The 26,276-nt window shown below is 42.4% G+C and overlaps 1 protein-coding gene across 1 annotated transcript in view; it reads right to left on the bottom strand.

Moving 5' to 3' along the window:
- The window catches only part of ITPR2 (inositol 1,4,5-trisphosphate receptor type 2), a 372,015-nt gene that overhangs the window by 145,605 nt on the left and 200,134 nt on the right, over nt 1–26,276 (bottom strand). Inside the window, 7 exon segments of the mRNA XM_044281452.1 lie at nt 10,824–10,932; nt 12,472–12,614; nt 14,209–14,399; nt 15,611–15,731; nt 18,862–18,990; nt 20,918–21,043; nt 22,817–23,068. Of these exon segments, the coding sequence (XP_044137387.1) occupies nt 10,824–10,932; nt 12,472–12,614; nt 14,209–14,399; nt 15,611–15,731; nt 18,862–18,990; nt 20,918–21,043; nt 22,817–23,068 (1,071 nt within the window).

Below are 26,276 nucleotides of genomic sequence, written 5' to 3'. Positions count from 1 at the left end.
TGTACATAGGAGACAGTATTATAGTAGTTATATTCTTGTACATGGGGGGCAGTATTATAGTAGTTATATTTTGTATACAGGAGCAATATTATAGTAGTTATATTCTTGTACATAGGGGCAGTATTATAGTAGTTATATTCTTGTACATAGGGGCAGTATTGTAGTAGTTATATTCTTGTACATAGGGGCAGTATTGTAGTAGTTATATTCTTGTATATAGGGGCAGTATTGTAGTAGTTATATTCTTGTACATAGGGGCAGTATTATAGTAGTTATATTCTTGTACATAGGGGCAGTATTATAGTAGTTATATTCTTGTTCATGGGGACAGTATTATAGTAGTTATATTCTTGTTTTTTGGGGGGCAGTATTATAGTAGTTATATTCTTGTACATAGGGGCAGTATTATAGTAGTTATATTCTTGTACAGAGAATGCAGTATTATAGTAGTTATATTCTTGTACAGAGAATGCAGTATTATAGTAGTTATATTCTTGTACGTGGGGCAGTATTATAGTAGTTATATTCTTGTACAGAGAATGCAGTATTATAGTAGTTATATTCTTGTACAGAGAAGGCAGTATTATAGTAGTTATATTCTTGTACAGAGAAGGCAGTATTATAGTAGTTATATTCTTGTACATAGGGGCAGTATTATAGTAGTTATATTCTTGTTTTTTTGGGGGCAGTATTATAGTAGTTATATTCTTGTACATAGGGGCAGTATTATAGTAGTTATATTCTTGTACATAGGGGCAGTATTATAGTAGTTATATTCTTGTACAGAGAATGCAGTATTATAGTAGTTATATTCTTGTACGTGGGGCAGTATTATAGTAGTTATATTCTTGTACAGAGAATGCAGTATTATAGTAGTTATATTCTTGTACAGAGAAGGCAGTATTATAGTAGTTATATTCTTGTACATAGGAGGTAGTATTATAGTAGTTATATTCTTGTACATAGGAGTCAGTATTATAGTAGTTATATTCTTGTACATAGGAGAAAGTATTATAATAGTTATATTCTTGTACATAGGGGACAGTATTATAGTACCGGTAGTTATATTCTTGTACATAGGAGGCAGTATTATATTAGTTATATTTTTGTACATAGGAGACAGTATTATAGTAGTTATATTCTTGTACATAGGGGAAGTGTTATAGTAGTTATATTCTTGTACATAGGGGCAGTATTATAGTAGTTATATTCTTGTACATAGATAGTATTATAGTAGTTATATTCTTGTACATAGGAGGTAGTATTATAGTAGTTATATTCTTGTACATAGGAGTCAGTATTATAGTAGTTATATTCTTGTGCAAAGGAGAAAGTATTATAATAGTTATATTCTTGTATATAGGAGGCAGTATTATAGTAGTTATATTCTTGTACATAGGAGAAAGTATTATAATAGTTATATTCTTGTATATAGGAGGCAGTATTATAGTTATTTTCTTGTACATAGGAGACAGTATTATAGTAGTTATATTCTTATATATAAGAGGCTTTATTGTAGTAGTTCCATTCTTGCAAATAAGAAGCAATATTACAGTAGTTATTTTCTGGTACATAAGGGGCAGTATTATAGTCATTATATTTTTCTACTTAAGGACAAAAAGATTCTAAACTCTGGGCGTGGCAGCACTGAAGAAGGATTTTGCTGTATAAATGCCATGTTTATAGGAAAATCTTACTTAGCTGTAATACTTTTTGAAAAATGCCCTTTAGCCTAAAAGAATAAAAGCAGCAGGAATCAGAGTCATATAAGTCACAGACAAGCTCATAGCACATAGGCCCTTTTTACCATTAGTGTTAATTACAATAAATTAATATGTATATAATCCAGCTAAGACCGTAAAAATGAGCTGCGGAGCTCTCAGTGAGGAAGCAAGTTGACAGCATTGTATATGAGATTGGTCTTGTCTTAATATTTTACAACATCCTGTAAAGATAAAATGCGTCGGGACACTTGGTATCCATCCAGTGCAACAGGTTTTATCATCATGAATTTGCTCTGTGTGACAATTCTTATAGAGAGAAGACGGTACAGAATAAAGACTGGTTATTACATTCAGCTTACAATACTTTCTGAAAGATCTTATTTCTTAAATCATAGCTTTGTGCAAAAATCGAAACTCATCTGTGCTGAGACCTCATGTTCTATCTCTGTCTGCTGTGCTTTCCTTATCAGCCAGTTCTGCTCTTCATATCTTCTTTAGCAGCTGGGCCCAGGCAGTAGCTGAGTTACAGCGACGGTTTAGGCTATGGAGCGGTCATTTAGTCACAGGGTCACCCAGACTGGAAGGAAATACATACCCCCACCTGTCTACTACCCATTTCCTTTCTTCGGCCTTTGTAGCTCCACATTCGCTGTGACGGGTAATTAAACAACTGCCTTTGAAGCCTAGCCATCATTTTTGACAGAGAGTGTCATTTTGCACATGGATGTCCAACACAACGGTTAATTTTTGGGGTACGCCTGTCTAATGATGATATGTCTTCCTAACATTTAGCGAATATGTTAAATTAAAGCTTATTCAAAAACAAAAATGAACAAAACATCTGAATTGTCATTTAATAGAACTAGAGTACCCCTTCAAGAGTGACCCTCCTGCTTGGATAAAACACCTTTGATCTCTCTTGTTTGAGGTCCCTACCTAACATTGGTCCCCCACTGGGAAATATTTGCAGCTGAATTATGAAAATGGAGCAATTTACACGTAAATGTGACCTCAACATGACAGCTCAAAAACATCTCAAGATTATTAGAATTTGCAGACTTAGGGTACTTTCACACTTCACGCTTACGGGAAGCAGTTCCGTCTCTCCGGTGTCATCTGGCAAAACGGATCCGGCATTTATTTTTCTCACCTATTTTTCGGTCTGCGCATCCGCAGACCGGAAGGACGGATCCGGCAGTCCGGTATTTTGAATGCCGGATCCGGCACTAATACATTCCTATGGAAAAAAATGACGGATCCAGCATTCAGGCAAGTCTTCCGTTTTTTTTTTGCAGGAGATAAAACCGTAGCATGCTACGGTTTTCTCTTTTGCCTGATCAGTCAAAATGACTGAACGGAAAACATCCTTATGCATCCTGAACAGTTTACTGTCCATTCAGAATGCATGGGGATATACCTGATCAGTTTTTTTCCGGCATTGAGCCCTTTTGACGGAACTCAGTGCCGGAAAAGAAAAACGCTAGTGTGAAAGTACCCTTATAGGGATCTATCCAGAGGATAGATCATCAGTTTAAACAAACGGCAGAACCCCTTTAAAGGTAACCTGTCACAATGAAAATGTAGTGCAGTCTGCAGGCAGCATGGAATAGAGCAGGAGGAGCTGAGCAGATTGATGTATAGTTTTATGGGAAAAGAGTCTGTAAACCTTGTAATGTATTCATTTAAAGGGAACCTGTCATCAACTTTATGCTACCCATACTAACGGCAGAATAAAGTAAACACTGGAGAGTTGATTTCAGTGTTCTGTCATTTATAAGTTAAAAGTAAGTGGCTGCCGAGAGCCAACATCCCAATCATTGCAGACTGGGCCTGGAAAAGAGTCCCGGCCACCTCAGAAGAGTCATGGCTATTCACGAATTCCTGCTCTCCTGCCCACCTGCTGATGACTGACAGTCCTCTACCTAGTTTTCTCCCTTTCTCTCTAGGAGAGAACTGCCAATCATCAGCAGGTGGACGGGAAGAGCAGGAGATTATAATAACCAGGACTCTTCTCAGGTAGATTTGACTCTTTTCCAGGCCTGGGCTGCAATGATTATGATGCTGGTTCTCAGCAACCACTTTTAGCTCATGAGTGACACACCGCTGAGGTCAGCATTTCTGTCACTATTTTAAGCTGCCCTCAGTGAGGTCAGCATAAAGTTGATGACAGGTTCCCTTTAAATTTTAAGCTCATTCTGGGCTTTGAAGGAGGTGGTCCTATCAGTGATTGACAGCTGTCTCTGTATACGCAGTCATAGAGGGAAGGCTGTCAGTCACTGATAGGACCGAATCCTTGACTTTAAAGTCCAGAAAGATACGGAATTTAAATAAAAACATTATAAGGTTTTTCTGGCTGCTTCTGGACACCAGGGGACAAGGAAGCAGCTAGGTCCCATGTCCGCTGCAGCCAACCACAAACCTCGTTGGTCAAAGAAGCTTGAACACTACAGGACAACAGTGATGAACTGTTCAAGACTCTGTGACTGCTGTTAATGGAGCATAAGTGGGACAGGCGAGTCTTCTTTTTTATGTTCAGGGTTACAGGTCTGTAGCATAGGGGTTGTTGGCTCTAAGGACAGACAACCCCTTTAAAGCTCTCTAGTGTAAAAAACACTATGGGGGCTTAATCCAATATAGAGGGGCTACAAAGACTGTCTGGATCTGGGGAACCCATGAATGAGAACTGTGTAACACTTTGTGTCAGCTGTGGTGGCACTGTAGGAAAACTTTAAATAGAAACTTTGGACAGAAGACTTCCTTATCTCAACACAAGTATGAAGGCCTAGCAGTATCAGAAACAGGAAGTGTCATCAAGAAATTGTTGAGGGAGCAAAAGAAAGTTTTTCATGGAGTTTCCCTTTAATTTGCATGGTGTTTTTATGTCAACCTCTCTATAGATTGTGATAGAAGGGTTAAGGAGTGCTCATCGGCCTCAGTGTTATGTTTTGCTCCTTATAGTTGTCAACTGGAAACAAACTGCAATTACGGCACATGCCATTAACTGCTGACCAAGAGATTTAAGAAAAAATAAAATAACATTTTTCAAACTTTTGCTGCATAAATTTATACTGTTCGAGACAAGATTTAAATGTGCTGAAAGTGATGGGTGATATTGCCTGAGAAATGGGCTTCAGGAACACGATTACAGCAAGACGGGACCTTACTCAGCAACAATAAACTAACAGCAATGTACGGGAATGAAGAGTTTCTGTCATACCATTGCCTTCCATAATATCCCCGAGAGGCTGAACACTGCTAAAGCAGAGCAAAAGAAAATTCTAGAGAAAGTTCTGCAGTACGAAATCTCAAAGGTGCTGTATTTCCCTTAGTCTAGCATTCACAGCCACAAGAGTATCTGATTAGTTTATACAATCTGTTGCATTATACAATAAATAGGGCATTTTATTAGAGACACCCACATCAAGTAGCACGTCGGACCTTCCTTGACCTTCAGAACCACAGCAGTTTGTTGTGGCACAAATTCAACTAAGTGTTGGAATCGTTCTGGAGGAATATTGGCCCATGAGGACACGATAGCTTCTCACGATTGTCACAAATTAGATTGAGGTACAGTACTGACATGCCCTGAACAGCCTGTTCTACCTCGTCCTAGAAATGCTCTATAAAATTGAGATCTGGGGACTGTGAAAGTCAGGGAAGCAAGGAAAACCTGCTGTCATGTTCCTGGAACCCATCCATGACTATACGACCCTTATGGCCCAGTACGTTGATCTGCTGGATATGCCCTTCTTCAATAGCATAAACCACTGCCATGAAGGTATGAACTCAGTCGCTCACAATGCCCACTGTGCAAACATCCATCCACAAGTATCAGAGGACCAATGCTAGTATGAACCTAGCCTTAGACCTCAATTGAAATGGTCACCTGCTGTTATGGCCCATCTGAGCAAAGAAATGATGACCTGTGCGTTCACACTCATCTAGAAGATTCTTGACATCCTCCTATGACCCCTTTCCCCACCAAGTTCCTTACCAGGATCACCTTCCGCTAGATGTTCTTAGTCAATCAGACCGTTTTTTGCACTCTCGATGCCGCTGCATGTCAAAACCTCATAAGATTGGCATACTGACCATGGTAAGTCTAGCACCGTTGACCATGCCTTAAAAGTTGCTCAGATCATTTGATATTCTAATGTGGATTCTCATTTATTCTCAGTGACACTGATCCATGAAAAGCTTGCTGTACTCCAGGATCACGTATATAATATCCTGACATGGAAGGGCGGGTGTTTCTAATGTAGTGGTCATTTAGTGTATATCGCAGATCCATACAGCACTTAAATGATGACTATACAGTAAATAAATAATCCTGCCATAACATACTACCAAACAGTGCTCAGACGCTGCACTATACAGTGTCTAAACAATTCCGCTATAAAATGCCTAATTAAAAGCAATACAGGAGCACACTTATTAAGACCGCCGGCCCGTCCCCTTCCCCTTCCCCACTCTTGCCATGCTGATTTTTTTAGACCAGGCGTGAGTGGGAAAAAGTCGCAGATTGCAATTGCAGTCGCAATATAGGCGTATTGCCGTTTAATAAATGACTGCCACAGTGTCTAAACTGTAGGTAGCAGATTTACATCTGTGGTCTCTGCGTCGGCAAAATGCCTGCTCTTGTAAATGACACCAGCCACTATGGTCACATCCAAAGTGCAATGCTAAACAGTTTCTAATTGTTCAAATAGTAGTACTGTACAGTTCCATAGTAGTACTGCCATACAGTGCCCAAATGGCAATAGAAAACAATATCTAAATAATTCTTATATATAGGGGAATTTATCAAGCAATGCACTCCACAATTCTGGCTTTAAAAAGTAAAAAAATGGGGCTTGAGATTGCTTGGCCTTAATTGCGGAAATTTTTTGACTTTTTGTGATTTAAAACCAGTCTCGACCCTTTTGAAAAGTGGAATAGTTAACTATGTTAATGAAGTGCAGCTCAGACTTAGGAAAATAAAAAGTTACAGTTCTGGCAAGGCAACAGAATACCGGAATATCGCGATCTGGCGGCTGACAAACATCTGGTGCAAATAACGGCAATGCAGCTTCAAACAAAACTGACTTCAAAAATTCCCGCAAAGTGTCTAAATAATACTTCTATATAGAAATCAAATACCAGCACCTAATTAATGCCATGCAATGCCCAAATAACACAAAAAAACTGTATAGGATAGACAAAAGACCCTCCATATACTGAAAAAAAATCTGCTAAACAGCGTCATTTGGAAATTCCATCATACAGTGCTCAAAGAATAGCGCTACCCCCAATAATTCTGAAAATGCCAAATTAACAGTAGCTAAGTAACTCCACCACATGAGCTTTTACATGGGGCTTCATTCCTGAGATGTCTACAGTACATAATATTACATATTACTAGTACACTTATGCAAAATATGAAGCAATGGTATTGTAGTAGGGACCGCTTCTGCTTTGCAGCGAGAACAGAGCTAAAATGATCATATGGTGACCCTATAAAAAAAAAAAAAAAGTAGGTCTTCTCAACCTGTGAGCCATAACCACCCATTTCCATCGGCCAGCCACAACACAAAGACAGAAAGTGATGAAACAGCGGCCACTAGTGGACACCCTCACAACAGCAACAGTGAGCTAAAAAGTACATTTCTGATTATCAAGGCAAATCTTGGTAATAAAAAAGTGAATTAATGTGGTGACAATTTAAATTACATTAGATCACCCTGATTAATGCTTAAAAACGAACATTTAGGGACAATTAATGTGTGGATTTAGTCATTCTGTGAACTCAAATGGCTTTCACATTGGCTCAGTGATTTAAGTTAGGGCTGCAAGGTCCACATCTCTCCCCATTGACCGGTGTTTAATGGCTACTGTCACCGACGCTGTGAGACCCTGTTATACTGGCACCTGCAAGCCCAGCCTTATTAGTTAGGATGTAGACAGTGATTTGAATGCACACAATGGGGGTCATTTATTAAGAAGCTTATGCCAGTTTTGGGCTTAAAAAAAAAAAATTGTCTCAAGACCCCACTTTGAGACTTTTTAACATCCATGCGACAAAATTTAGTTTTACAGGCGTTCTTGCTCCATCCTTGCCACTTGGGAGCGGCGAGGGCGTGGAGGGGGCCAGGACATCAGCCCCGGCAAATTTACTAACATTTACTCCCGTAAAAAAGAGGAGCGAAAACTACTCCAGTAAGGGGCCCGAGTGGATTTCACTGTAGGTGCTCAGACTCCCGGAGGGTGCGCCTAACTTACGTGTGATGAGGCCTGTGTCTCATCATAAATTAGGCGTTTCCTCCCGCAGAGCACGGGCTATCAAAGACTGGTGTAAAAAGTCATTCTTTCATAAATGACCCCAATGTTCCAATAATTGATCGATATAGGGGTCATTCACACAGAGTATTATTAGTTATTATTATTAGAGAATTTGGAGCAGATTCCATGCCAAAAGCTGTCGGCCGGCTGCGGAGAAATTGTCTCTCACAGTTTTCAATGGGAGGCAGGGCTGCCGTTCATCGCACCGCAATTTATTGCCGCGATTGTGCCAAGACAAAGATTGACCCTTATGGTTACAATTCGCAGCACCTAAAAAGATCACCCACATACCCTCAGGTTGGGCCGCAGTTGAGTACTGCATGGCCGTACAAGTGACAGCAGGATAAAATTATCTAATTAGAACCAAATTGTTTATTCCATGTTCATTATTATTGGCCGTGCGGTTTTGTGGGTTTAAGGCTACATTCACACGACCGTATGGATAAGTCCGCATCCATTCTGCAATTTTGCAGAACGGGTGCGGACCATTCATTGCAATGGGACAGCACACTCCGCCTCTGCAGTTCCGTTCCGCGGCTCCGCAAAAAAAATAAGAGCATGTCCTATTCTTGTCCGCAATTGCGGACAAGAATAGGCATTTTCTATGATAGCGGCTGTATGTGTGGTCCGCAGATTGCGGAACCACATGAGCCGGTATCCGTGTCTTGCAGATCCGCAAAACACTACAGTTGTGTGCATGTAGCCTGACAATGATCACTGAATTAAAAATTCTGTTCTAATTAATTTATTTTATCAGTGGTCAGAGTTTTCCAGATAACCAGCCCCAAATCCCCTGCATAGAAGATACCACTTGCACTGCCAGCTGCCACCACTAGAGGAATTTTAAGAACTTTCTTCATACAATTTTAACATTAAAGGAGTTTTCTGGGACTTAGATATTGATGGCCTATCCTCAAGATAATATGATTATCAATATCAGATCAGTGGAAGTCTGACACACCACTACTGATCAGCCAATTCGGGTAGCCAACGGCTATAAATATGTAAGTACCGGAAACCCCTTTAACCTCTACAGACACAACGTAACAATATGTTGTTGGTGCTCTGTAAACGTATGCAGCAGGCTCATGAGCTGAGCCCACTCCATATGTAGGGGGTGCCGGTTGTGTAATAAAGTTTATTCTGATCCTGGTCATTTACCACCTCAAATGCCACAATTAATATCAACTGTGCATCTGAGCAGTTGGACAGAGGGAGGGGGCTCCTTATGTCTGTTTGGAGCCTCCATTGCAAAATTGTGGGATTCACAGGCTTGCCATAGCCTACAGCAGGGCTTAACAGGCAGCCAGTAAAGTTCCCACAGACTGCAACAGTATGCCATTGCAGTCTATGGTATAAACAATCAGCGGATCGCAAATTCAGAACAGAAAATATTTGAAAAAATTTATTAATAAAATAGTATTTAAATCACCCCCTTTCACAGTTTTATATATAAAATAAAAAAAACATAATTGGTACTGCTGAGTCTGAAAGGGTCCAACCATGTAAGTGACAGGCTGCATGTTGGTCTGCACCAGTGTGAGATTTAGACGCGGAGAATAGTGATGTCGGAATGAGAGGGTAAGTAACGTGGACATTACATCGCAAGGGGGAGCAGCTGGGATCGGTTAGGGGTGGTGGGCCTAAGCACTTTGAGAGAAGGATAGCACCCACTCGGGCACTAAATGCCTAATTTGCATATGAAACTGTCCTATTACCATGTAAAGAAAGACTAAAAAGGGAAGCAAAGGTGTGTTTAAGGGTACTTTCACACTTACGTTTTCCCTTTCCGGCACTGAGTTCCGTCAAAAGGCCTCAATGCTGGAAAAGAACTGATCAGTTTTATCCTAATGCATTCTGAATAGAGAGTAATCCGTTCAGGATGCATCAGGATGTCTTCAGTTCAGTCATTTTGACTGATCAGGCAAAAGATGAAACCGCAGCATGCTACGGTTTTATCTCCGGCCAATTCCATAGGAATGTATTAGTGTCGGATCCGGCATTCAAAATACAGGAATGCCGGATCTGTCCTTCGCAGACCGAAAAAAAAAATGACGGATCCGTTTTGCCGGATGACACCGGAAAGACGGATCCGGCATTTCAATGCATTTTTCTGACTGATCTGGCATTTTTAAGACCGATCAGGATCCGGCAGGCAGTTCAGGCGACGGAACTGCTTGCCGGATCACTCTGCCGCAAGTGTTAAAGTAGCCTAATAGGATTTTAGTATTTTTGCCATTAGTTGAATAAGCAAAATCAGGCTGACAGTTAAAAATCAGTTTTCAGTAAGCTCCTAGGCTCCCCCTAGTGGGGGCTGCAGGCAGCCAGCATGTTATCTTTGAAATCTATGTCTATGCAGGGCATTTGGACATTCACCTGTCATTACAGCTCCACAAACGTCGTCACCTAACTTTCCCAGACTCCTGAATCACAAATCTCTATATTTACAGTGAAACATGCCTCACATCATTTCTCATAACTAAGCGTATTTTGACTGCTGGTTGACAACACTTGTGGGTGGCACCTGGAAAGGTGGCCATGTTGACTAGTTTCTGGCTTTAGGTGGATATAATCTGAAATTAATGAATACATTAACCCCAGTAACAGAGGTTTTATATTCTATCATTGCGGGTTTTATTTTCTTGCCAATTTCTTTTCATCTTAATAGGGGAAGAGAAGTTTCTATGAAGCTGTAATTACAGAGAATAGAGGCCGTGGAGGCCGGGTAATACAGCAGTAGTAAATGGCAGATCACTCAGATCCCCCCTCCCGGGATCCTACCTGTTCGCTGAAGCCGTCTTTCTTGTCTAACATCTCTCGCAACGTCTGAAGTATTTTGATACAAAGCTTCTCTTCTTTCTCCATTAGTTTCTTTGTGTGATTAATCAACCTGTGAAATTGCATTTATTAGCTTTTCAATGGCTGCGAGTAATATTTAAGAGTCGCTCACTGATTGGGATGGGGGGGGGGGGGGGTCTCAATGAAACTTTTCATGTGGAGCGTGACTTTATCTGAGCGCAGCTGGATGTGTGATTCAGAGGATTATAGAGCACCCAAGAGTTTTAGGGGAGCTACATATGTACAATGGAAACTGCGATCACATAAGCCATTTAAAGGGGTACTCCACCTATATATATTTTATTAATATGGCAGTATGCACTGAGTGCTGCCAAGTTTCCTTAACCATACTCCGCTGCTAACATAGTGCTAATCTGAAGACCTGCCTAATCTGAGATTGACTTTTTGCTATGGATGACCTCCCAGTCATCCCATTGAAAAGCCAGTATTGTGACTGATCAGGAAAGAGCTGGGCTGGCATGGTGTTGCCAACTGATCATGGAAAATGCAGCTTGGCATGATTCACACCATGTTGATCCCTTCCCTTTTGCTACTGGAATTTTTGCGTCAATTTCATTGTGGTGTCCGCCTCCCATTATCTTGGCAGTTTAAAGCCGTGACTGCACGAAGAAGGACATGTCCTCTCTTGATGCTGTGTCTGAAAAGATGCCGCAGTGGGTGTCCATTCGCGGTTTAGCTCCAATTAAAGGAACTAAACTGTGAGACGGTCCATGGCATTCAAAGTGAAAGACTGCGACAGAAACCGCAGCAGTTTTTGCTGTGGAATACACGTCCGAATATGCCCTAAGGTGGCAACAAAATCTGCTGTGTGAACATACCTTAAAGGCACATTTACATGCACCAATCGAGCAATTATCACAAAGGGATCATTCCTTCCCAATAACAGTCTACTCGTCAGTGGAGGTGAGGAACTGCCTTTACATGCACTGTATGTATGACTTTGCTGATCCCATCCTCTCATGAAAATGAGATAATGGAGCTGACCCCACACACTCATGATAATGAGAAGAATCTGTTGCCCCAATTCTAAAAATAATGAGATGACTGCTGGTCCCAACCTCTCATGATATTGAGATGACCCTCCTGAAATGCACTGTAATGATAATGAGATGACTCTGTTGATCCCATCATCTAATGATATGGCTCAGAAGACCCCACCCTATAATGATAATCAGTTGACTCTGCTGGCTCTGTCCCTGTCTACACAGCAAAGTTGAAAAACAGAGCTGCAGAAAACCGGACATGCCAGCTTATTGTGACTGCGCTAAAATAAAATAAAATGTTTATAAAAAAAGCCTGTTTTAAATGATGACATTTTCTGATGACATAGAAGTAGAGAACCCCTTTAGGTTAATTCTACACATGTCCTTTTTAAATTGAGACTGGGGGACGCGTCACGATTACTAGTGAATATATATGCACAGCAATAGTGACTTGGAAAGGTAAATCAGACATCGGGAGGCCCTGTTCTGGTTCATATGAGACATGGCAGCTCCTACTACTGACAGTTAATATAGGTGTCTTTTACGTTGAATCGGCCAGTGCCCAGTGGAGGGGAGGTTACACTTACTTTGACATGAAGGCTCCACACCGGATCCGGGCATCAGTCCCATCAGGAAACAGGAGCTCAGGACTGTGCAGAACATCAACCAGTACGGAGAATTCAGCTAATACCATCGGACTGAACTGCTGCTCCAGAGAGGCCACGACATCCTTTAAATAAACATAATATTAATAAGGGGACTTTGTATTATTCTTACATTATTTGTAGATATACAGAAAAAGTGGCTATGTACCTCAGAAAATCACATGCTTTTAGAAGGACCCCCCTAAGGCTAAACTGATCTTAAGGTGTCCAATTGTTGGGACCCCAGCCATCAGCTGTGCGGAAGAACTTGACAGCTAGTGTTCCATATCTCAGCAGCACCACCAGAGGATAAATAAGGCATTGCGTGGCACCCACTGGAATCAATGTACTCTTTACAATAAAAGGACATACCAAGTCCTCCAGAGTGAGAGACGCTCTTTGTAGCCGCTCTCCCCAACACAGTTATATAGAATCACCCTTGGCGCCATGTATAAAACTCCATTGCAGACCTGTGTGTCTCCACAGCTACAGACTACAACAAACCCCCTGCAGTCATGTGTAACGACCCTCCATTTGCATAGAAAAACATAGTTCTGCATAGGAGCTGTATGCACCAAACAACAGACTTTTAATCAAGTCTGTTTCGCACAGTTGTTTTTTATTGCACTGGAGTAATAAAAAAATACCAAAAGGTGGACATAGGCTTTAACGGGACATAAGCATCAGCAAAGCATATAAAAAAAGCAGGTTACACCTTCCCCACTAGATGTCAGCATACCAGGGAGGCTTCAGACTGGTGTAGGAAACCGTCTCGCTTTACAATTTGCTGTGAAACTGACCTTTCGGAGGACAACTAATAATCCAGAACAATCAGTAACCTGACATCTGCTCTAGGGCACTTTCACACTAGCGTTATTCTTTTCCGGTGTTGAGTTCTGTCACAGGAGCTCAATACCAGAAAAAAAAAGATCAGTTTTATCCTAATGCATTCTGAGTGGAGAGCATTCCGTTCAGGATGCATTAGTTCAGTACCTCTTACGTTTTTTGGCCAGAGAAAATACCGCAGCATACTAAACACTTGCCAAAATGCCGGATCCGGCATTAATTTACATTGAAATGTATTAGTGCCAGATCCGACATTAAGTTTTCCGGCAAAACGGATCTGGTTTTCCGGTCTGCGCATGCGCAGACCTTTAAGAATGCAAAAAAAATATAAAAAATACTGGATCCGTTTTTCCAGATGACACCGGAGAGACGGATATGGTATTTCAATGCATTTGTCAGACGGATCCGCATCCATTTTCATCCGGAATCCTCTGCCGCAAGTGTGAAAGTACCCTTAGGATACATGCACACGAACATATTTTGTTTCGGTGTCCGTTCTGTTTTTTTTTTTTTTTGCGGATAGGATGCAGACCCATTCATTTCAATGGATCCGCAAAAAATGCGTGCTGTCCGCATCAGTATGTCCGTTCCGTAACCCTGAAAAAAAAAATAGAACATGTCCTATTCTTGTCCGTTTTAGGCACTGTTACAATGGGCCCGCAAAAAAAAAATGGATGGCATAATGGATGTCATCAGTTTTTAATTTTTTGGGCAGATCCGTAATTTGTGGACAACAAAACACATACGGTTGTGTGCATGTAGCCTTATTCTGGTTTCCCACTTTTATTACATGGCTGAGAAAATGCTGCAGTGAATGGCAGAACAACCCCTTACCTGCAGCTTTTCAATGATGTTCCTGTAGTCCCAAGCTGGGCCCCCTAGTACATCCTTGAATCGGGGCCCAGTGCGGGCGGTCATTCTCCAGCCCATAGCTGCCCTCTGCACCATATTAGAATGGCTTTTTAGGAAAAGTGTGTTCACCTGACTGTCCAAATCCACCGGGATGGCTATCCCACGATTCTTTGCTTAAAAATATAAAAAGTTCAATTTAACACAGATTGTTTGTGACCCAGCTTTCTAGCATCCAGAATGGCAAATGTTCCTCTGCTGTGAGATCAGTTCATAACTACATATATATATATATATATATATATATATATATCTCACGCAGGACCTGAAGACTTCTGAAAAAAATGACATTTACCTAGTTACACCATTATATGTGAGTTGATAAAAACCTGCGTAATAACCAAAAAGATTGCATTCAGGAGTCTGAAAAACCATGACAAGAGCTGCAATGACAGATATACTGGTTGCAGGAAAACTACTAATTATGTAGTAACATAGGAGAAATAGATGAATCAGGGCGCAGGGAGCTTTACTTCTAGGATCAATCACTGCATAGTTAGGGAAGTTTTGCCATCCAGCTTTTCTAGGTTCCTGATTAGCAAATCTGTGCAATCATACCAGGCTTTGTTAGGCCTAGTTCACACGAACGTGTGTGATCCATGGCCGTATTGCGGGCCGCAATACACGGCCAAAGTTCAGTGTGAATTCCGCATCACGGATGTGGGCCCATTCACTTCAATGGGTCCGCAAATCCAGAATTGCGGAACGGTCGCACGGAACGGGACCCCTCGGAAGCACTACGGAGTGCTCCATGGGGTTGCGTCTCCGAACTCGGCCTTAGGGAACTTTCACACTTGCGTTAAACTTTTTCGGTATTAAGTTCCGTCCTACGGGCTCAATACCGGAAAAAAAAATGATCAGTTTTATCCTAATGTATTCTGAATGGACAGCAATCCGTTCAGGATGCATCAGAATGTCTTCAGTTCAGTCACTGTACGGTTTTTGGACGGAGAAATAGGAGATATGTTTAAATCTTGGCACAACCCCTTTAATGGCAGCCCTCATAATTCACCCAGCTTTCCCAGGAACAGACTGAATAAAAGGAGAATCAACAACGGGGGGCTTGCTTTTTTTCTGGGTGAAGCTCCCCTCTACGGGTGAGTTCAGATCCTGGGGATTTTTCTGCTTAATCTGCGTCTGAAACTCTCCACTCAATCTGGACTTATACCAGTCACAATCTTCAATATGTACATAATGAGGGGAAGCACGGACATGAAATAAGTAGAACATATTGCCATTAGACATCAAGAGGACGCGTCTCCACATGATGATCGGCGCAGGCGAAGGGGACGCGCTCGCCATGGACCGCAGATGTTCACACACTCACCCACTTCTGCCAGAGTTTTTATACACGACTCCACTGAGGATTTCTGTGCCGGGTTCGGCCATGTACAGTTGTAAATTCGGAACGCTGACTGGAGGAGCTGGATGAAGACAGGCTGATGGGTCTGGAGAGAGAAGATGAGGAAGAAGAAAACACCATCTGCGTGTGAAGGAATATCTCATCACGCTGCACTAAAGAAGAGAAGACCACGGCACTCTAGTTGCTGTTTCATTAAATGCTTATTTTTATTATTTTTGGAAAGCTCTTTTGATTTTTTTTAGATTTTTTTATCCATCCAGAGAATAATTTTTAGCCACTGGCCAACGTTTGGGTCAAAAATAGACCTTGATCACGGCCTTAGTCATGTTGTCAGGATGGCGTCTTGCACCATGACTAAGGCTGTGGTCAAGGTCTATTGTTGACCGAAACGTTGGCCAGTGGCTAAATATTATTCTCTGGATGGATAAAAAAGTAAAAAAAAAAATAAATCAAAAGAGCTTTCCAATAATAATATAAATAAGCATTTAATGAAACAGCAACTAGAGTGCCGTGGTCTTCTCTTCTATTGCATGAACTTTGCATACCACCACCTTCACCACAGCGGTGTGCACTAAAGAACACCCCACTGAACACACAATATATCGGCCAATATGGACACTCTCCAGCTTACATGTATGATGGGAGTGTTTCAGAAGACTGATGGAGTTGTAGTGATTTGTTATTTATCGATTACGTGTGAGGTTATTTCACCGGGAGATGGATGAAAATATGTACGGGCATTTAGACCATCTGAGAATATAGTTATGGGTTTTCATTGATTAGATTTTTTCTTGTGTTAGTTTTATTATTAAAAAATCATAACCATATCGTATGATGCTGTCTGCTGAATTACTGTATCTAAGCCTATCATGTGTGATACTGTCTGCTGATGTGTGTATCTAAGCCTATCATGTGTGATACCATCTGCTAATGTGTGTATCTAAGCCTATCATGTGTGATACCGTCTGTTGATGTGTGTATCTAAGCCTATCATGTGTGATACCATCTGCTGATGTGTGTATCTAAGCCTATCATGTGTGATACCGTCTGTTGATGTGTGTATCTAAGCCTATCATGTGTGATACCATCTGCTGATGTGTGTATATAAGCCTATCATGTGTGATACCATCTGCTGATGTGTGTATCTAAGCCTATCATGTGTGATACCGTCTGCTGATGTGTGTATCTAAGCCTATCATGTGTGATACCGTCTGTTGATGTGTGTATCTAAGCCTATCATGTGTGATACCATCTGCTGATGTGTGTATCTAAGCCTATCATGTGTGATACTGTCTGCTGAAGAGAGTATCTAAGCCTATCATATGTGATACCATTACACTGAACGGAGTATCTAAGCCCTCTTGGGTATATGGACAGTACTAGGCACTGTAAGGCTGCGTTCACACGGGCGAGATTTCCGCGCGGGTGCAATGCAGTAGGTGAACGCATTGCACCTGCACTGAATCCTGACCCATTCATTTCAATGGGGCTGTGCACATGAGCATTTTTTTTCATGCATCACTTCTGCAATGCTTTAAAATCGCAGCATGTTCTATATTCTGCGTTTTTCACGCAGCCCTGGCTCCATAGAAGTGAATGGGGCTGCGTTAATAACGCATTGCATCTGCAAGCAAGTGCGGATGCAATGCGTTTTTCACTGATGGTTGCTAGGAGATGTTGTTTGTAAACCTTCAGTTTTTTATCACGCGCGTGAAAAACGCATCAAAACGCATTGCACCCGCGCGGAAAAAACTGAACAACTAAACGCAATTGCAGCCAAAACTGACTGAACTTGCTTGCAAAATGGTGCGAGTTTAACTGAACGCACCCTGAACGCATCCGGACCAAATCTGTCACGCTCGGACTCAGCCTAACACTGAACAGTGTATCTGAGCCCTCTTTGGTATATGGATTGTACTAGGCACCATCACAGTGAACGGAGTATCTAAGCCCTCTTTGGAATATGGACAATACTAGATACTATCACAGTGAACGGAGTATCTAAGCCCTCTTGGGTACATGGACAGCACTAGGCACCATCCTTCCTTCTCTCGGTATTGACTGGTCTTCGCCCTCCGCCTGATAATCAGGTACAGATTGGTGCACCTTTAGTGAGTATCTGTATTTGGGGAGCACGTTCCTGCTCTTGATGGATGCGTCCAGCTGTTCATTAATCCACTAACCGCCGTGGCCCTGAATTTATTTGAATGTCGCCTGGATTCAATAAATCACCCATCGTAATGTGAAAGCATGGACAATTACTGCTGCTAACAATGATCGCCGACCGCCTCACGCTAACTCACAAACGAAATGAGCAATCGTCCCTAAACGCGGGGCTGACGGGCGGAGAGAGCGAGGGGACGGGAGGGAAATGATAATGTGAGGAGCCGCGAAAGTGCAATGATAGCGGATCAATGGATGAGGAAATTCAGCCACTGGGTGCTGTGTGACAGATTAACCCCTTCAGGTAGACGTCACCCTCATACAAGGCACTGTAATATAAGACCTCTGGCCAGCTATATTGTATGTAAAACTGGCAGTATGGGAAACTGTCCCATCGCAGTCACACAAGATCACTTGGTATTGCACATTTTTAAACTTTAGTTAAGATTTATATATTACATATAATATCCCTACTCCATACTGTACCCTGCAGCTCTGCTCCATTACAGAACAGTATGCTCAGGAACTCTAGCTTAGTTGCAATATCTATTGGAGTCAAAGGAAGCCTAAACCCCCTCCCTTCTGCTGCTTTATCAAAACTTCAAGCTGCTCTCTCCCCCTTACTTTACAGTGTTGCTTTTCACAGAGGTTGCTGTTCATAAGCACAACCTCCAAAGTAAGTAAAATGTGGAATCATAAAGAGGGAATTTGGATATACAAGGGATATTCCAGTTGTTAAAATGTATCCTGTGTATAAGGGATGGACTATTAGATGGGTGGGGATCCTACCGCTGGGACCCCCGCTGATCACAAATACGGGGACCCCGTACTTCTCGGTCCCCACCAAAATGAACAAAGCAGCAGGTCGAGCATGCTCACTGCCGAGTCCCTGAGATAGCGAGCACAGCACTCTGCTATTCCCAGAACTCCCATAGAGATGAATGGAGCGGCATTTTGCATGGCCGACTGTAGATAGGCAATAACTTGTAATAACCAGAATACCTCTTTAAAACTAAAAGCTGCCTCCTCTCCACCCCGGTACCTTCTCTCACCTGCAGGCTTGTGCTGTTATCAGAAAATGGAGAGTTGAAGAAGCCGCTGACAATGTTCATTACAGCCTCGGTCACGTACTTCTCCAGCGCCGTGTCTGCGTGCTTGCGGTCAGTGGTCGTATTACATACCTATCAGGATAAACAGAGTAGTGTCTATGTATGCAGTGCAAATGTCAGGAAGAAATCGAATACAGCTTATTTATCTTGACATATCACATCTACTACTCTAATCACATCCAAAGCTGCACTTAGCATTCAGCTGGTTTCTGTTAGCTCTAATTTTACTTGATGTTTCGTATTGAAGCTGATTCAGTGTTTGCACAGTACGAGATTTAGTGTATAAGGTACGAAGAGTACATTAAGGCTACTTTCACACTTGCGTTCGCGGCTCCGCTTGTGAGTTCCGTTTAAAGGCTCTCACAAGCGGCCCCGAACGCTTCCGTCCAGCCCTAATGCATTCTGAGTGGATGCGGATCCGCTCAGAATGCATCAGTCTGGCGGCGTTTGGCCTCCGCTCCGCTCAGCAGGCGGGCACCTGAACGCTGCTTGCAGCGTTCGGGTGTCCGCCTGGCCGTGCGGAGGCAAACGGATCCGTCCAGACTTACAATGTAAGTCAATGGGGACGGATCCGTTTGAAGTTGACACAATATGGCTCAATTTTCAAACGGATCCGTCCCCCATTGACTTTCAATGTAAAGTCTGGACGGATCCGTCTGCGGCTACTTTCACACTTAGAATTTTTTTTACAATATAATGCAGACGGATCCGCTCTGAACGGATCCAACGTCTGCATTATAGGAGCGGATCCGTCTCAGACGGATCCGCTCTGAACGCAAGTGTGAAAGTAGCCTAACAGAGTCCAAGAGGCAGACAGAAGAATTCAGCTTTGGGTGTAACTAGAGCAAGTGCTGATTGCATTCAAAATTTTGAAAAAGTGGAAGTATAAATACAATACTCTGTGAGCTAACCAGCGTAGACTCCAGACACATGTTACATGGTAACAAGCTACCATGGCAGGAGAGAAGTTTGGGCTATTGACACAGTTATTTAAAGGGGCTGTCAGAGATTTTCATATTGATGGCCAAGCCTCAGGTAGATTATCAATATCTGATCGGTGGGTATCCGACTTCCAGCACCCACGCCAATCAGCTGTTTGAAGGCCAGTGACATCAGGTTTATCGGTCACATGGCCTAGGCGCAGCTCAGTCCCATTTAAGTGAAGGGGCGGAGATGCAGTACCAAGCACAGCCACTATACAGTGTACGGCTGTGGATAGGTCATCAATATTAAACACCTAGACAACACCTTTAACAGTGGACTGTCCCGACTGCATACAAGGACAGCAGTGGACAGATACAAGGAAGCATAACTGGAGTCAGACTACATAAGGTTGTTTGTAGTCTGTAACCATGGAGACAAAAGGCTGTGCATAGGAGCTGAGGACACAAAAAAATCCTTACTTTGATTTGTTCTTCATAAAGAACTTCATAAAGTTCCTTTTATGGTAAAAATGTATTTTACCCCTTCCTGTCATGGACCATAAGTACGTGTACTGGATGATGGGCCTTAATGCAAAGCGCCAAACAGTGACAGTGGAGGGATAAAGGAGGTTCAGGAGCTGAGCCTGCACCAACCGCAGTGGTTTAGGTTACAAGTTAAAAAATAAAACATTCATATTATACATCCCATATGGTGAAATCTGCAAAGAAAAAAACCAAAGCAAAACAGAAAAACAATGCAACGACTATTTTATATTTAACCTGCCTTGCAAAAAAAAAATCAATCAATAAAAAAATCTATAAAAAAGCCCTCATACAGCCCAGTCGACAGTAAAATCAAAATGTTATAGGTCTCAAAACATGCTGACACAATAAAATGTTTTTATTGTGCAAAAGTAGTAAAAAGTGTACAATTGGTGTCCCCTTAATAATACCAACCCACAGAATAGAGATATCGCATCATTTATACTGCACGGTAAACGCCGAGAGGACAACCCCGAAAAAAACTATTACAGAATTGCTGATTTGTGACTATCCATTTTTTCTCTACAACTCACTCGAGCCATGTCAACCAGAAAATTCTCAAACAATTTCCAGATGTGGTTGCTGGTATAGATCTCCTTCATTTCCACCTCTGTGTCCACGTAACAATGGTTGACAAAGTTCACGTAGGCGATTTTCACCTGAGAAAAGAGAACAATATAATCATTATCAGAAAGTATTATGAGGGCTCATGCAGATAAATGTATTTTCTTTCCGTGTCCGTTCCGTTTCTTTTTGCGGACCGTTATGCGGAACCATTCATTTCAATGGGTCTGCAAAAAAAACGGAAGCTACTCAGTGTGCATTTTGTTTCCATATGTCCGTATTTCCGTTCCGCAAAAAAAACTAGAACATGTCCTATTATTGTCTGCATTATGGACAAGGATAGTACCGTTCTATTAGGGGCAGCTGTTCCGTTCCGCAAAATACGCAATGCACACGGACGTCATGCATATTTTTTGCGGACCGCAAAATACATACGGTCGTGTGCATGAGGCCTAAAAGACAGATCTATCTATCACTCCATACTTCTGTGGGTCTGTGTGCCTCTGGGCCATGCTGACCTTCCGGTTTGAAGAACCATTCAAGTTAGTGGGTCCGCATCCGTGATGTGGGGTGCACACGGCCGATGCTCATATATTGCGTACCCGCTGTTTGCAGGCTGCATTACAGGGAACGGCCGGCCAAACGGCCATGTGCATACATAGATATCTGTCAGTAACTACAACTGAACTCAAAAGTCCAGAGACCTTTACATGAGACCAGTGATCGGCGTAACGAACAGGATAGGAGCGTTCCTAGGTTCCCAGGTTCTCTTTAATACTTAGACACCACTGCAATGTGACATGATCATATATGACTATCATACTGCTGTGTCTTGGTGCCTGTTCACATCTCGTACATTTATATTTAATGTGTACGACCTCTTTCACATACATATATTGTGACGTTTTTGTGTACCGAAATCCGCTGCTAATGTTAATGGAATAGGGCTATTCAAATCGTGGTATATTTTCCGTCAGTATTTAAAATGCACAGCATGTCCTAGTTTTAAGTGTTTGCTTTCAAATACACCCATACTAGCCTGTGAGAGTGCATCAAAAATGCAGGAAGGAAGTAATACGCATGTAAATCCAGATGAATTACTGAAGCAATACTGATACTGGTATATCAACCAGAATCCGCGTGGAATAAAGAGGGATTTCGATAAGCTCATGTGAAAGTGGCCTCAGAATACCTCTCCACATACACACTAAATCTGTTCATATGGCTCAGTAGTAAGATAGTGGCCTTTTGGCCTCCATCTGGCTGAACTACGTCAGTATACAGCTCAAAAAAGGGATGGAATAGGGTTGTAGGCTACGCATGGCTTAACACCATTTTTTAATTGGTCTTATATAATATTGTAATTTCTGAAATAGTGACTTTTGGGTTTTCTTTACCTGTAAGCCATAATCATCAACGTTAAAGAAATAAACTCTTGAAGATCACTGTGTGCAATGAATCTATAGAATATATACGGCTCACTTTTTTAATTTAATTACTGAAATAAATTAACTTTTGGATGATATTCTCATTTTTTGAGATGCACCTGTAGATCCACATAACAAAGCGGTTCATATTTGCCCAGTTACTGTACATCAGTGGAGTTTCCGGGGGCTTCTGTGTGCAAGTGGCAGCTCTGGCTCTGGGCAGAGGGACAAGACTACTTTAAAGAGGTAATGTGCTTGGGAGTCCAGAACTGGCATCTACTGTGGCGAGAGGGGATCGGGGCTCTATGGAGATGTATCCCACTGTATGCCTATACAGCAGCCTCCAGTCAGAGATATACAGTACATCAGGAGTCCTAAACATTTTCAATACGGACTGCATCACATAATGTGAACAGGTCCTTTATAGGTATGGACTCCTACCTCTGGTATGCAGTCATCATGTGTCACCACCCTGACGATGTCATCCAGGGGCAGGAGCGAATTGCACTTGATTTCGGTATAGACGTTCTTGCCCTCAGTGCACGCCGCCAGCAGCTCCACCAGAGTGATGTGATATGCCAGGGGTCCACTCTCATCTGCCCGATCCCGCTCTGAGCACATCATTTGTAGGAGGATAGGGAACGAAGCACGATCGTTGTAGAAAATGAGCACATCCTCACCGCCATTGATCAGCTGCAACACAGAAAAACAATAGACTAGATATCAGCGCTTCCAACTGCCCACGCAGGTCATCACACAACTTTCCCAGAGTCCTAGAGGACTACTGCGTCTCTGGATAGATAAAGGATAGATAAAGAGCCCTTTGAGTACTTCAATGGCTGTTAAGTTGGGGAACATCAAGTTTTCACACAATCCCGCAAGACATAACAATTGGGGAGCATCTCTGTACTGTGCCGATATTCCTCCTCAAATTGAGAACTGGGTATTACCATTCCCTTAGTCAATGTGGTGCGTCCCCACCAACGCTTAGCACTGCCCGACCAGTGCGGACTGTTTCAGAATCTGTACAGACACAACCTGTTGGCAAGGGAGATGGCAATTTCCAGTTGTCAAATTAGAGGAACAGGAACTAAAGACGAGATAAGTTGCTATCACTAGGAAATAAAAGTAGTTACTACATCCGACGTGTCAGGAGCAATGTCAGGACCCCTTTTGGCTGATGTCAGCACAGTAAGCTTCATTAATAGACTCAAACATATCAACCCAACTTTTTCAGGACCCTGGATGACGAATCTGCTTCTGTTCCTGTAAGCCCCCACTCCTCTGACTCTGCATGACTTTCTGTTTCTCAGTTTATATCTGTTCTTGGGAAAGATGGATGGCAACCAGATACACCTCCAACCTCAGCTACCACCCAGCTTTACTACAGTTCAGCAACCTTCGGCACTCCAGCTGCTGTGAAACTACAACTCCCAGCATGCATGCTTCCTCGGCTGTTCTTGTAACTCGCACAGAAGTGAAAAGAGGATTCTGGGAGTTGTAGTTTCAGACCAGCTGGAGCACTGTGATATACGGTATGCCCTGGGATGTATCTATAGACAAATTGTCAGGACTGTCAGAGACCTAATGGAGGCCATATTGCTTTGCACCCAGCTTTCCCACAAATAGATATCACTTAAAAGACTTAAATATTCCGAAAAAGGCATTTCTGGCGCATGCATGGGGTTATCCACACAGCTTTTCCAGAGTCCTGGGTGGCAAATGAGTTATACTGATACGTCACCACCTAACGCCATCATAGCTACATACCTTGCTGTTTATGTCCGTTCATGGGAAAGCTGAGTGACAGCCAATCTGACTGCCAATCACACTCTAAATGAAGCAGTCACCCAGCTTTTCTACAGTTCAGTCTATCTGCATGCTTAGAAAGCGATATGTGTCCTGGGGTTGTATCTCTAGAATGTTAAAGACAGTCATATAGCTTTCACCCAGCTTTCCCAATTCAAATATCCTGTTTCTGCATTATTTCCCCCATAGCTGCAGAACTTGCTGTTTCTCAGTTATACCTGGGTGACAACCACAGTGCCCACCAATAATGGTCCAATGGCAGAAGTAACCCAGCCTATCTGCCTTCTTAGACGATGAGACTCGTCAGGACTTCAAGCTCTGCTGGGGCCTTAATAATGGCCACATTGTCGGCCACTCAGCTTTCCCAGGAATAGATAAAACTTTGAGTCAATTATCCCAATTAAAAGTAGAGCACAATTTCTACTGGTCTGAAATGGAGAGAATTGAGTGATACACCCCTAACAATGAAGAGACTTCTCCCCCGAGCAGCAGACAAAGCCGTACGAACACTAATGGTCGGGAATTGTTATGTAAATGTGAGTCTCGTAATAGTTAAAAGGGGGGGAAAAAAAACCTTCATCGCCAAATGAAAAGGTTGAGAAAAGAATTTTCTGCCCAACAAAGGTTACTCTTGTAAGAAGTTTTCAATTCTCGCTCAAAAGTTCTGGCAATTCGCTGTGTTTTTTGTTCGCGACTTGACTCATTAGCTTGATTTCTCTCCTCGTCCTTCGTCTACATCCGATACAGAAACGTTTGCAGAAAACGACATTTAATCTTTCTTTCTTTTAAAAAAAAAAGGCGATGACGGTCTATTAAGCGTATCGGTACGTGATATCTGGTGTCAGGTGTCAGTCATCTTAATTGCTAGCAAGTCTTTATGTCAAAGTGGCTGAATATTCCTTGTCACTCCAAGGACGAGGCTGCAAAGTGTCTTCACAGTGAAAGTCATCGCTTTCCGACAACTCCCTCAGCTAATCGCTCAAGGAACAGGGTGTCCTGCTCAACTTACATGTCGAGACGCAGACACCGACTGTCTGGAAATTTGGCCACCCGGCTTTCCCAGAACCCTGAGAATGCAGAACTATATCTTCTACAGGCCCATAACCTGACCTATAATGAGGAGGCTATAGCTGTATATGCCATCACTTCATGATTAGTGGGGGTCCGACCTCTGGGGGGCTTACTGATCCTGAAGATGATGGGGACGCAGTGCTGATTTTGTGTCAGTCTGGCTACTACACCAGTGCTGTGTCCTCTTCAACCTCAGGATTGGGATGGGACATTTTCTAGCGATAGGCTGTCACTTGATAAGATGGGATGTCCCTTTAAAATACAATTGACCTAGGCTTTAAATGGTCCACTCAGCTTTCCTGGAACCCCAAAAGGCAAACTTGCTTAACTGTCCAATGATACATCAGTGTCCTAATATTTCTGGTAAACTAGACGGATTCGCCATTCCGGATCTTAGGAAAGCGGGATTCTAATAAAGAAGCTTACCACGGCTTCGCCCTGTAATTAGCTAAGGCTGGGGCTAGACAGTTATTATGGGCGCAACACTTTTTGCAGACTCAAAAATAGCTATATAGCAGAGGAGCCATTGAACTGAATGGGGGCGTCACATTGTGAATTGCAATTTATCATGACTCAGAATCTCAAAAAATCCAGCAGTGATGACTTTTTGGGGGATTCTGGGGTTGCGATAACTTGCGAGTCATGCTGCGAATCCATTCAGTTCAATGGCTGGTCTGCCACACAGTGATCTTCGGTCGTGTCACAGACCATGAAGACCCAGCTTTAAATGGGTTATCCTTTGATTAATGTAAAAAAAAGGCATCATATAGTACACGTCAATCTCTTTCTAACAAAGCTAGAACCAGCCCTGTACCCCACATGGGTCCTGAGATCTCTCTAGTCACTGCTCTGCTAGATTTCAATCAAGCTGAAAGCTCAAGGGGAGTGTCTTTTCTACTGCAGCTAAGAGGGCGTGTCCATGCTCTCCCTATCACAGCTCATGAGGCGTGTCTCAGCTCTCCCTATCACAGCTCAGGAGGCAGTTGAAGATGAAACTAAGCATGTGCGGTCTTCTCAGTGA

The sequence above is a fragment of the Bufo gargarizans genome, chromosome 2 (assembly GCF_014858855.1).
Source record: "Bufo gargarizans isolate SCDJY-AF-19 chromosome 2, ASM1485885v1, whole genome shotgun sequence".
Lineage (NCBI taxonomy): Eukaryota > Metazoa > Chordata > Amphibia > Anura > Bufonidae > Bufo > Bufo gargarizans.
This window is presented reverse-complemented; position numbering and strand designations above follow the sequence as displayed.